At 47.7% G+C, this 13598-nt stretch overlaps 1 protein-coding gene across 1 annotated transcript; it reads left to right on the top strand.

Annotated features, from left to right (window-relative positions):
- On the top strand, window positions 599-11976 carry LOC102180391 (cationic amino acid transporter 3). The gene is given in 14 exon segments (XM_018063022.1): window positions 599-856; window positions 2307-2375; window positions 4946-5345; window positions 5948-6106; window positions 8898-9069; window positions 9306-9418; window positions 9572-9785; window positions 9955-10094; window positions 10196-10298; window positions 10480-10679; window positions 10878-11044; window positions 11295-11310; window positions 11313-11402; window positions 11569-11976. Coding segments are annotated over 12 exon segments (1842 nt in total). The 5' UTR covers window positions 599-856; window positions 2307-2375; window positions 4946-4966; the 3' UTR covers window positions 11658-11976.

Genomic DNA, 13598 nt, shown 5'->3' with positions numbered 1-13598 from the left:
ATGATAGCCACCAGTTAAAAACAAAATTAAATAAAGCACAAACTGGAAAAGAAAACCAAATCAAGGTGCCAACTAGGGAGTAAAGCAACAGAAACAAAACAAATATGGTGAGAAAAAGAAAGAAGAAGAAGAAAGAAGAAGCAAATATAAGGAGAGGTAAATAAAGATTTATGCATATTAAGGAATAACTACAACAGGAAAATAGCAGTAAGAAAAGCCAAAGAATAAATGTAGAAAAATAATAATAATAAAATGTAAAACTTGAAGAATTTAAAAGGAAAACCCCAAAGAACCAGAGAAGGCCAACATAGAGGCAGAAGTATAAACAGCAAATACAAACTGTGATAAAAAAAATTCTCCCAGGGGGCTAAAAAATTCTCAAAAGCTTAAGTAGATTTAACAGTACTAATAAGATCAACTACTACAGCAACAGAGTGGGGGGAAAAAATCCAGAAGCAGCTAGAGAACAAGTCAAAGTATAAGAATAATAAGTGTTTTCCTTGGATCTCAGCTGTCGGCTTGCCTTCCCTCTCTGGGAGTCTCCATGCACCTCGCCTCCCCTGGATACCCTCCAACACTGTGCTGGTCTCTGGCCCTGCTGCCTGGGCAGCTCAGATTCTAATCTGGTCCTACTCCTGGGTGTTCTTGCCTCCAAGGTCCACAGCTGCCAGAGCTGGCGTGGTTTCTTCTGCGGGAGCGCTCGGTGTCCTTTCTTATATTCCAGAGACACAGAGTCTGCCTCCTTGATGGAGTGGATTCAGTCTGCAACTTGTGCAGCAGGGGGAAGGTTCTGAGTTCTCCTCCTTAGCCACACCGCCCCTGGGTTTCAGCTGTGGCTTTGTCTCCGCCTCTGCCTGTGAGTCGTCCACAGGGCTTTGCTCCTGAGGCTGCCCTGGAGGGCGTGGGTCTGCCCCAGGGAGGAGGGGGTGAGGGGGCTGCAGCTGCTGGGGCGGCAGGGCCCTGGGCACCAGGTGCTCATGGGAACTGGCGGCTAGGGCCCCAGGAAAGGGGCTTTCTAGCCTCTGGCAGCTCTGCCCCAGCGGCATCCAGCGTGGGGGTGGCACAGCTGCTCGGATCGTGGGAACTCTGGGGGCGCCGAGTGTGCAGGGACCCCCGAGTGTGCAGGGACCCCAGCTGTCTCAGCCGAGGGAGCTCTGGCCCTCCAGGGTGTCGTCCTGGCCTCTGGCAGCTGTGGTCACAGCGCCTCCAGGCCGGTCCTTCTCTGCTCCCGGCTCCCTCCCCCGTGAAGGCACTTAAAGGGCCAGCCTCTCTCTGGGGCCTTCCACTCTCCAGGGCTGACATGTAGGGACAGAGGGGCCACAGCGATGGCTCCACCGCCTGCGAGTGACTCAGCAGGATCGCCCTGCCTCCCTGGCTGCCCGGGTTTCCTGCTCAGGCGTTTCCCACTGCCACCTCCGCCCTCACGTCCCCTCGGGCGTCTCCCCGCAGTCAACAGCTGACCTCGCCCTGGGATCGCTGCAGGATCCCTGCGCTCCAGCTCCCAGCCCTGCGCCTCCCAGGGGACGTGCGTCCCTGCATCCCTCTCCGGGGAATGTATGGCTGCGGCAAGGTTTGTCTCCGTGATTCTCATTCCATTCAGACGCTCACAGACCAGCTGCTTCACTCTCAGCCTCAAGTGCTTCTCTGTCCCCTGAACAGTTTCCTCAGCCTCCAATGCACCCACGCTGGGACCGGGCCCCTGCTTCAGTCCCGCAGCCTCCCAGGGCAGGTCCAGGCCCACTGACTCTCTTTTGCCCCACTTCCTTCACCCTGCCGAGTTCTGTGTGGTTCTATATAGTCTTCTCCGGTGGCCAGGTGCTCCTGCCTGCTCTCTTCTGCCCTTCTGCAAGATCGCCTGTGTCTGAAGGTGTCTTCCTGAGGTATCTCTGGAGACAGAGGCACTCCACACCCACCTGCTCCTCTGCCATCTCATTCCCCCTCATCTAATCAAACTAAGATGCCATCTCCCCAGAGGGACGATCCCTGTGGGACAGCATTTTCTCAGCCAATCTGCCATTCTTATCTGGGCCAAATTGAGCACTATTTGGTCTAAATTTTAGCTATAAAACTTTGACTAATGAAAAGAAAGATGACATTTTCTTATGACCTGGTGTGGCCACAAAATTCTCTGGATTCCAGAGAAAACTGGCTAAGATAAAACTTTTTGAAATTGGGTAGAAAAAAAAAAAAAAAAACCCCAAACAACAAAAACAACCTCCCCAAACAAAAATAAACACACAAAAACTGGTTCTTCTTGCATGTGCAATTAGAGAAAGCTAGCTTTTAAAATACTTTTTTCCCCCCAGAATTCTGACACTGAGAGAAGTTCTGCTAGAAGAACATGGTTTCCTGTGCCTTAAGACCAGCACTCTGAGGTACAATTCTCTTATCTAATCTAATTATCTCTAGTTCCTGAGCCTGAGGGTGGGAAATGGAAAGGAAATCTTTTCAACTTTTACTTATTAAAACTGTTGATTATAATCCAGTGAGCTTTATAATACCTGATTCATGACTAGGATTAGCAAATGAAACTGTATTATTTCAATGCATGTATAGGCCTCATCACATTTATCCATTTCTTTGAGGTTGGACAGCTGGGTTGCTTCCAGCTTTCAGCTGTTGTGAATAATGGTGCTATGAAAATAGGTGTGCAAATATCTGTTTGAGATCCTATTTTCAGTTCTTTTGGGTGTACACCCAGCAGTGGAATTGCTGGATCAGGTGGTAATTCCAGTTTTAGTTTTTTTAGAGAACCTTACATTCCTCCTCACGGTGCACAGGGGTTCGTCAGCAGCATTTGAGCAAGAAGAAAACACAGGTCCAGAGAAGTGTATGACTTGTTCAAAGGCACAGCAGGGTTCGAGGAGCCAAGATTCGAATCAGAGTTTCCTGGGTTTTTGAATCCTTGCTCTGAACCAACACTCTAAACTTGGACTTCAGAGTATCAGGGGTAGAAGCCCCCTGATGGTGACTTGTGGTCACTGGGTCATCCTAGGCCTGCAGAGCAGTGTAGTGAGGGGACATTTCATGCCCCAAAGCAGCAGGAAATAGAGTCCTGTCCTTCCTGATTCAGAATAAAAGTTGATCTCTCTTCCCTCCAGGCAGGTAGTTGGGAGGCCACTCTGCTATGATGCTTTGACTGAGCTGGGCTTGAGTCTGTCCCTCCCTACAAATTCCATCTGCTTCTGCCCCAAAGCAGAGTCCCTGTTCCATGTCACTCTGAAGGCAACAGAACAGGAAGCTACCAGGTTTTAGGATCTTCATCATGGAAACAGGTGGAGTCTGTGATTTCTGATCACCAAGCCCATTAGTCACTTCATCCCTATCTAAGACAGAAGGAAGTAATGATCATGACAGTTTTCCCACAACAGCATGACAAAGATGGGCTATAGTGTGTGCAATATCAACAAGCTAATAAATAGCAGAGCTGGATTTGAAATAGCAGACCTGATTGATTTTGCTTAAAAATAAGAAATCAGCATTCTTATCCACTCAGTTCATACTGGTTAAGCAGACACTGTGAGCCAGGCAGTGTGCCAGGTTTTGCTTCTGTAGGGGCAGAAATTTCCTTTTCTAAGCTCTTTGGCTGGTCAAACAGGCACTTCCCTGGTGGTCCAGTGGCTAAGACTCTGTGCCCACACTGCAGGGGGCCCGGGCTCCATCTGTGGTTGGAGAACTAGACCCCGTATGCCACAACTGAGTTCACCTGCCTCAACGAAAGATCTGTGTGCTGCAACTAAGACCCAGTACAGCCAAAAAAAAAAAAAAAAAAAGACAGATTAGGAGATTCAATTTGCTCATAGGGGAGCCCCATAAAAGTTCTGAGACTCAAAGACTTTCAAACAACTGAGGCTCATATCCTCCCCTGACCTAAAGAGAAGGGAGTAGGAATCTTCGGCTTGAAAGGGGAGGAAGAGAACCCAAGGGAAGATGGGAAAAGCAAATGCTTGGAAGACTCTTGAGAGTCCCTTGGATAGCAAGGAGATCCAACCAGTCCATCCTAAGGGAAATCCACACTGAATTTCATTGCAAGGACAGATGCTGAAGCTGAAACTTCAATACTTTGGCCACCTGATGTGAAGAGATGACTCATTTGCAAGGACCCTGATGCTTGGAAATATTGAAGCTGGGAGGAGAAGGGGACGACAGAGGATGAGATGGTTGGATGGCATCACTGACTCAATGGACATGAGTTTGAGGAAGCTCCGGGAGTTGATGATGGACAAGGAAGTCTGGTGTGTTGCAGTCCACCGGGTCACAAAGAGTCAGACACGACTGACCTACTAAAGACAACAACAAAAATCAAGTGCTTGGTAAACAAATGTTTGCCACTTCAGAAGATAATCCTTTTAGAAATAATAGGTTTTCTTTGGTGATAGCTCTCTTCCTGTGTAGGTCCCTTAATCTACGTTATTTGGAGCAGTTAAGCAATAGGCAAGGAGCTTCTCCTGAGTCTGCTGGGTCTTCCCTGCCTTCAGCTCAAAACAGTCAACCCGTCAAAGGGGCACATTGGAGAAGATGTATTCTGGTCCCACTAGAAAAGATCCTGATGCTGGCAGAGATTGAAGGCAGAAGGAGAAGGGCATGACAGAGGATGAGATGGTTGGATGGCATCACTGACTCGATGGACATGAGTTTGAGGAAGCTCCAAGAGTTGGTAATGGACAGGGAGGCCTGGGGTGCTGCAGTCCATGGGGTCCCAACGACTGAGTGACTGAACTGATTCTGCTCCCCATCACTTGTCTTTAAACATTCTTCCTAGTAATTTTGAAACACATTAAGAGGCTTCATTGTGTTTGAAGAAACCAAACCTCAGAGAAGGGAGAACTTGCCCAGTGGGTCCTTTTACCACCTGTCCCTCATCACTCCAATACTTCATGGAATTTAACTCCTAGGGTCAGGGACAGATAAACAATCTTGCTGGCTCTGTGTCTTGTTTTCTCAGCAGATCATAGCCTCCTCAACTATGTCTAGGATGGTGTGTCAGTATGTTCGCCACGTTGGTCAGAAGCTGGTCCACAGGCGAGGGGCAGACACCATAAAGGAGTCTGACGGTCTCAAGATTCATCTGAGTGCCACAGAGCTGGTGTTCTTGGGTGTGGGCAGGAACCTGGGAGCCGGCCTGTACATCGTGCTTGGTGCAGTGGCCAAGTACGTAGCTGGACCAGCGATTGTCATCTGCTTCTCGGTGGCCGGCCTGTCTTCTCTACTGTCGAGGCTCTGCTATGTGGAGTTTGATGCACGGGTACCACGCTCCTCTTCTGCGTATGTCTGCAGCTACGTCATGATGGGACAGCTCTGGGCCTTCGTTGTTGGCTGGAACATCATACTGTTATTTTTAATTGGTGAGGTGATGGGACCAGGCGACAGGTGTGGGGGGAAAGGTGTGGGGGCTAAGGTCAGGAAACTGGGAGATGGGATTGTGGTCTCATTCATGGGCACTTTGTTACCTGACTTGAGGTGGGAAATGGGTAACTGTGGCTGGAAAACCCCACAACTTCATTCTAGTCAGCTCTCTCCTGCTTTCCTTAAATACTTGGACTGAGAAAGAGAAGGAAAGGAAATTGTGGGCACGGGTGGGAGGGAGGCGTGTCCCACAGGCTCATCACCTCATTATATTGGAGTCTTTGCTCAGCTGTTGCCTCTGAGTGATTTTTTTTGGGGGGGGCGGGGGGGGGTTGCCACTTGATTTAAAATTTCATCCCTCATCTTTTAGCCCTCCTGGTCCAACTTCCCAGTTTTCTTTCCTTGTGAAACACTGACCTCCTCCTAACCTATTAAAGAGTGGACCTTTTTTGTGAGTCATCTCAGTCTGCTCTCGATACCCCATGGAAAAAAAAATCTTTGAGCTTATATATTTTGTATATTTTTTCCTCCAATATACGTCCATTGGCACTTACTAGGTGTTCAATTTTGTCTGTGAATGTTCGTTTTTCTGCTGCTGCAGCCATTGCATGTACAGCCCGCGCCTGGAGGTACGCCTTTGACAGCCTCATTGGGGACCGCATCTCTCAGAAATTGGAGGAAACTGTCCCTCTGCATGCACCCTACTTTCTGGCCACGGATGCAGACTTTTTCGCACTGGGCCTGGTGCTGCTGCTTGCGGGTGAGTCAGCGGTTAGATATAAGATGTGATGAGGGGACTCCTATGGTGGTCCAGTGGTTAAGAATCCACCTTGCAATGTGCGGACAAGGGTTCGATCCCTGGTCAGGGAGCTAAGATCTCATGTGCTGCAGAACAATTAAGCCCAAGTCCTTAGCCTGCACACTACAACTAGAGAATCTGTGTGTGTGTGTGTCTAGTTGCTCAGTCACGTCTGACCCTTTGTGACCCTTTGGACCATAGCAAAATAGACTCCTTTGTCACTGGGATTCTCCAGGCAAGAATACCAGAGTGAGTTACCCATTACCTTTTCCAGGGGATCTTCCTGACCTGGGAAGTGAACCCATGTCTCCTGTGTTTCCTGCATTGCAGGTACATTCTTTATCCACTGATTCCCAAACTTTGCTGTTTGGGTCGCAACAAAAGATCCCACAGCTAAGACCCAACTCAGCCAAATTCAGTTCAGTTCAGTCACTTAGGCCTGATGGACTCTTTGTGACCCATGGACCGCAGCACGCCAGGCTTCCCTGTCTAGCACCAACTCCCGGAGTTTACTCAAACTTATGTCCATTGAGTCGGTGATGACATCCAACCATCTCATTCTTTGTCATCCCCGTCTTCTCTCGCCTTCAATCTTTCCCAGCATCAGGGTCTTTTCAAGTGAGTCATCTCTTCGCATCAGGTGGCCAAAGTATTGGAATTTCAGCTTCAACATCAGTCCTTCCAACGAATATTCAGGAGTGATTTCCTTTAAGATGGACTGGTTGGATCTCCTTGCAGTCCAAGGGACTCTCAAGAGTCTTCTCAAACACCACAGTTCCAAAACATCAATTCTTTGGCACTCAGCTTTCTTCACAGTCCAACTCTCACATCCATACATGACCACTGGGAAAACCATTGCTTTGACTCAATAGACCTTTGTTGGCAAAGTAATGCCTCTGTTTTTTAATAGGCTGCCTAGGTTGGTCATAGCTTTTCTTCCAAGGAGCTTTTAATTTCATGGCTGCAGTCACCATCTGAAGTGATTTTGGAGCCCCCCAAAATAAAGTCTCTAACTGTTTCCATTGTTTCCCTTCTATTTGTCATGAAGTGATGGGGCCAGATGCCATGATCTTGGTTTTCTGAATATTGAGTTTGAAGCCAGCTTTTTCACTCTCCTCTTTCACTTTCATCAAGAGGCTCTTTAGTTCTTCTTTGCTTTCTGCCATCACTGTGGTGTCATCTGCATATCTGAGGTGATTGATACTTCTCCCAGCAATCTTGATTCCAGCTTGTGCTTCATCCAGCATAGTGTTTCTCATGATGTACTCTGCATATAAGCTAAATAAGCAGGGTGGCAATATACACCCTTGACATACTCCTTTCCCAATTTGGAACCGGTCAGTTGTTCCATGTCCAGTTCTAACTGTTACTTCCTGACCTACATACAGATTTCTCAACAGGCAAGTCAGGTGATCTGGTATTCCCATCTCTTGAAGAGTTTTCCACAGTTTGTTGTGATCTACACAGTCAAAGGCTTTGGCATAGTTAATAAAGCAGAAGTAGATGGTTTTCTGGAACTCTCTTGCTTTTTCCATGATCCAACGATGTTGGCCATATGATCTCTGGTTCCTCTGCCTTTTCTAGATCCAGCTTGGATCGCCTCACAGTCCAAGGGACTCTCAAGAGTCTTCTCCAACACAACAGTTCAAAAGCATCAGTTATTCAGTGCTCAGCTTTCTTTATAGTTCAACTCTCACATCCACACATGACTAGATACCAGTGAAACACACTCTGGAATTTTGACAATTCAAATGTCTCTAAACCATGCCAAATATTTGGGGAATAAAATTTACTCCCAGGTGAGAATCATTTTCTTAGACTGACATATTTTCTTCTTGGTACTGAGACAAAAGATTTTCATTTTTTATTTCAGAGGAAATTCATATAGCATAAATTTATCAATTTGCTATTTCCCCCAGCTTTACTGAGATGCAACTGACATACAGCATGATAAGTTTGAGGTGTAAAATGTGCTTTTTTCTTTTTTTCTTTTTTTACTGTACTAGGTCTTTATCGCTGCTCACAGGTTTTCTCTGGTTGCAGAGAGCATGGGTTACTCTTTGCTTTGATACACAGGCTTCTTGTTCTGGTGGCTTCTCTTGTTGCAGAGCACGGGCTCTAGAGCTCGGGCTCAGTAGTTACAGCACATCGGCTTAGTTGGTCTGCAGTACGTGAAATGTCCCTGGACCAGGGATGGAACCCTTGTCCCCTGCATTGGCCGGCAGACTTCCAACCACTGGACCACCAGGAAAGTCTCACAGTGACTATCTGATAGACTTGCCTATGCGAGATGATCACCACAATAAGAAATGAACTATTAGGTCCTTCCTGGTGGTCCAGTGGCCGAGACTCCTTACTCACTGTGCAGGGGACCAAGGTTCCACCCCTGGTCAGGGAAGTCAGATCCTACTTAACGGAACTAAGGGTTCACATGCCACAACTAAAGATTCTGTTATGCCACAGCAAAGACTCAGCCCAGCCAAATACAAATAAAATGAAAAAATTTTTTTAATTATAAGAAAAGAAATTAACTATCTTATGGGTACAATTCAGGGGTGCTAGTACATTCACAATGTTGTCCAGCCATCACCTCCATCGACCTTCAAACATGTTCATCTCCCCCAAAAGACACCCTGTATCCCTGAGCATCACGGTCCATCCACCCCACCCCCACACCCCCCAGCCCCCAGGCTGCTCCCTGGCTCTATGGACTTAGTTACTGTGCGTGTCTCGTATTCCATCTCTCCTGCAGTACTACTCGCTCTGGGAGTTCCTGAGTCAGCCTGGGTTTACAGAGTGTTCACGGGCATCAACCTTTTGGTTCTCAGCTTCATCATCCTCTCTGGCTTCATTAATGGGGACCTGCACAACTGGAAGCTCACAGAACAGGACTACCCATTGGCAACAGCTGTATTCTCGTATAGGTTATGAGCGTACCCTTGGTCATATTAATGTGTGTGTGTGTGTGTGTGTGTGTGTGTGTGTGTGTGTGTAGGGAGGTGGGAGCTGAGAATCTGGTGGGGACTAAAGAGACTGAGGCTGGTGGATCCGGATGGTGGGTTTCTTGGAGGCCAGAGTTTGTGGTATTGAGGGAAGAGTCCAGAAGTGATGGCTGAACCCACCTCACCCATGATCTTTCTTGCTCCTTCTCTCACCACAGCTTGGGCCCTCCAGGTGCTGGAGGGTTTGTGCCTTTTGACTTTGAGGGGGTTGTCCAAGGAGCAGCTACGTGTTTCTATGCATTTGTTGGTTTTGCTGCCATTGCCGCTAGAGGTAACATGATCACTGAGTGTCCCATCGGGGGTCTGGACAGAGTTTGGGCTGCCCTTGGGCACAGAGGTTGGGAGAAGGTTAGCCTGCTTCAGGCAATTCTGTGCTTTCACCCCATGGCGTTTTCCTGACCTGCTGCTTCCACCCCTTTTGCAGAGAGAGGAGACCTCAAGCCTCAGCGGTCCATCTCCCTGATCTCACTCCTCATGTGCTTTTTGGCGTATTTTGCTGTCTCCGCGGTGCTCACCCTCATGGTGCCCTACTACCAGATTCGTCACCACAGCCCCTTGCCCGAGGCTTTTCTCCATGTTGGCTGGGGCCCTGCCAGATGTGTGGTGGCTGTTGGCGTCCTCTGTGCTCTTACGTCCAGGTCAGTGTCCGGGTTTCTCCCCGTCAACTGTCAGATGCTCATGCACCCCAGCCCGTGGGACTGAGAGACAAGAGGGAAAGACATCTTGCTCCGTGTAGACTAGGGAGCGCATGTCCTGGTCTCCCCTGCTTCTCCACGTCCTCACACGTGTCTCCACTTTCTCTCCCAGCCTCCTGGGTGACATGTTCCCCATGTCTCGGTTAATCGGTGCAATGGCAGAGGACGGGCTCCTTTTCCGGGGACTTGCCCGGGTCTATGGTCACACAAAAATCCCCGTCGTGGCCATCATGTCTTCTGGAAGCCTTGCAGGTGAATAAGCAAAACTCGCTCCTTCCTTGATCCATTTCCCTTAAGTGCAGTTCCAATGGTTTCTTAATCCCACCCCTGCCGTTTTTGCTCCCCCATTCTAGGGATCATGGCATTACTCTTTGAGTTCAGCCACATTGCAAACCTCATGGCAGTTGCGTCCCTGCTTGCTTACTCCATGGTGTCCTTCTCGGTCCTTGTTCTCAGGTGAGACCGCACTACACCTTGACTGAGGGGCTTGGGGTCATGGGGATAATGGGGAGGTCATCCTGGTCTGTGTCTTCATTATGCCTTCTGATCGTTCAAGAGAAGAAAGAAGTGGAATAGACAATCTGGTGTTCTGTGAATAGTGGCTGCTGTTAATATTGCCTTTAAACCTCTAACTCAGGTATCAGCCAGGTCAGAATTTAAGTAAGAGTGAGAAAACGGAAGAAGAAACTGAGATGGAGCTTGTACCTGTAGGAAGTCCTTTGGACTCTGTACCTGAAGCAGGAACCTCAAACATTCTAAAGAGCCTGTGGTTGCCTACCAGCACCACCCCCACCCAGAAATCTGGCCAGATTGTCTATGGATGTGCCTTCCTGCTTGGTGAGCAGTGGGGTTTCCCTTTGTTCATGTTCTGAAATGGACAGGATGGAGTGAGAGTGTGTATTTTGTCAGTTAAGGAGTCTGGGAGATATGATGGCCCTTCCTGATGTTGGTGGTTTCAGGGAGGGGTGTGACCCGAGGTCCTGGCGTCTTTGGCTTCTGGGTCCAGCCTGTTCTCCTCCTCCTTGACCCTTGCAGTTCTCCTGCTGAGCATCCTGAGCCTGGTCCTGGCCCAGTGGCCCAGACGTGTGTTCTCTGGAGACCCCGCGCTCACAACAGTGGCTGTGCTGCTGCTGCTGCTCATCACTGGGGTGACGGCCATCATCTGGAGGCAGCCCCAGAGCCCCAGACCTCTTACATTCAGGGTATGTGACCTATGTGTACAAAGTGTCTATGTTCAGTGAAGGAGGTCTGCGTGCTTTGAGACATCAACATCCCTTGCTGGACCAGGGAAGAAAAGGAGTTGCTGAAACCTATGGACTCCTCCCTGATCCACACTCAGTGCTTACAAACCAGGCTCAATAGGCACTGAACACAAAGCCTGACCCACGAAGGTCAGGGTCTCCCTTTCAGACATCTGGGCTGTGTTCAGGGATGAACTGACTCTGCCCACAGGTCCCTGCTCTGCCTGTCCTCCGCTGGTCAGCATCTTCGTGAACCTTTACTTGATGATGCAGATGACCTCTGGGGCCTGGATCCTCTTTGGCATCTGGAATGCCATTGGTGAGTGACTTTCTGGGCTGAAGAGGCTTCTTGAGTGACTGAGCCCAATCTTCTTCCTACCACCTCCCCCCTAAACTGTGTCAGACACCAGAATAGAAGGCTTACTGGGTATTCATAAGTGAAGAGAGCCCCTGTTTTTCTTCTTACTGTCTCATTTCCCTACTAGGATTTGCCATATACTTTGGATATGGGGTCCGACACAGCTTGGAGGAGAACAATGAGCCACCAGCCTCCACCTCCCAGACTCCGGACTAAAACACCCCTAGTGATGAAGCATCTTAGCCAAAGGAAATAGATGCTGTGTGGACCCCTCCATACACTGGAGGTATCCGCTGGTTCAAGGCACACTTTGAGCCTCTATGGACTGTGCAAGTGGAAAGCATTTAGTGCCCTGTATTTATTGCCAGTGGACAAAATGACTTTGCTATTGTATAATTTTTAAGTAAACTCTCTTAAGCTTAATATGCATCAGAAGATTGCATGCTTCATAAGTGTGTAGTAAGATGAATCTTCACAAAGAAAGTATTATGATGTTACTGACAACTAGAGGAAGAAATAAAATATTAGCCTACACATAAGATGCACCTTCTTGTACTTATTTCCAATAAGAATGAGATTGTCCCATGGGAAGGAAACTCAGGTAACTATGTATTATGTCAGGAGTTACACTTTAGGGGCTTCTCTGATGGTCCAGTGGCTAAGACTCTTTGCATGAAATGTGCCCATCTTTGCATAAAATGTTCCCTTGGTATCTCTAATTTTCTTGAGGAGATCTTTCTTCAAAATAGTCTTTCCCATTTTATTGTTTTCCTCTATTTCTTTGCATTGATTGCTGAGGAAGGCTTTCTTATCTCTCCTTGCTATTCCTTGGAACTCTGCATTCAAATGGGTATATCTTTCCTTTTCTCCTTTGCTTTTCGCTTCTCTTTTCACAGCTATTTGTAAGGCCTCCTCAGACAGTCATTTTGCCTTTTTGCATTTCTTTTTCTTGCGGATGGTCTTCATTGCTGTCTCCTGTACGATGTCATGAACCTCTGTCCATAGTTCATCAGGCACTCTATCAGAGCTAGTCTCTTAAATCTATTTTTCACTTCCACTGTATAATCATAAGGGGTTTTGATTTAGGTCACACCTGAATGGTTTAGTGGGTTTTCCCACTTTATTGAATTTAAGTCTGAATTTGGCAATAAGAAGTTCATGATCTGAGCCACAGTCAGCTCCCGGGCTTGTTTTTGCTGACTGTATACAGCTTCTCCCATCTTTGGCTGCAAAAAATACATCAAGCTGATGTCAGTGTGAGAAAAAACAATCTGTAAAAAAATATATATATACTGTACATACTTTGATTGTAAAATAATTTTTTTCTAAGATATGATGAACGTTAACTGACAACATAGTGGCCACAAATCCACAATTTGTGAAACAGGCAGCATTGGCAAAAAGTGAAGTATGTGTGTACATGTATAATCAACACGCATAAAATACATACCCGTATAAGATATATGGATTAAGGGTACACTTTACTTGTTTCACCACAAAAAATAGTTAAGACCTACTTAGTTAAAGGAGACAACTGGGAGCCTGACTGCACGTCTCCCCAAAGGGCCAGGTCCTGACTGGGTGTCAGGCAAATTTTCCTGAGAAGAAATGGCATCTAGGGGACTTCCCTGGTGGTCCAGTGGATAAGAATCCACCTTCCAATCCAGAAGACACAGGTTCAATCCCTGGTTCAGGAAGATTCCACATGCTTCGGAGCAGCTCAGACTCTGTCCAAAACTACTAAGCCTGCGCTCGAAAGCCTGAGGAAGCCCAGGCAGGCAACCGGAGAGTAGCCCCACTCCCCGCAAATAGAAAACTCACATGCAGCAGAAAAGACCCAGCACAGACAAAATCATAAATAAATAAAGGAAATGATAGAAATGAGGTCTCCTTTGTCTATTAATGATCACGTTGTCACCCGTCCAACTCCGGCTATCTGGGTTGGTCACACCTGCATAAACAGGAAGTGATGCTGAAAACTCAGCCTCTCTGAACACCAGTGTGGAGTCCAACCTCAGAGGCAGAGTTCTGGGTGGAGGAGGAAAGAACAGTTTCATTGTTTTGCCAGGCCCAGGGGACAGAGCGGGCTCCTGCCATTGAAACTGAGTCCCAACCCAGGCGAGTTCGTGAGGAGTTTTATGGCAACTGTTCAGGGAG

Source organism: Capra hircus, chromosome 18 (assembly GCF_001704415.2).
Source record: "Capra hircus breed San Clemente chromosome 18, ASM170441v1, whole genome shotgun sequence".
NCBI lineage: Eukaryota > Metazoa > Chordata > Mammalia > Artiodactyla > Bovidae > Capra > Capra hircus.
Note: the sequence above shows the minus strand (reverse complement) of the source record. Positions and strands in the feature narration are given on the sequence as shown.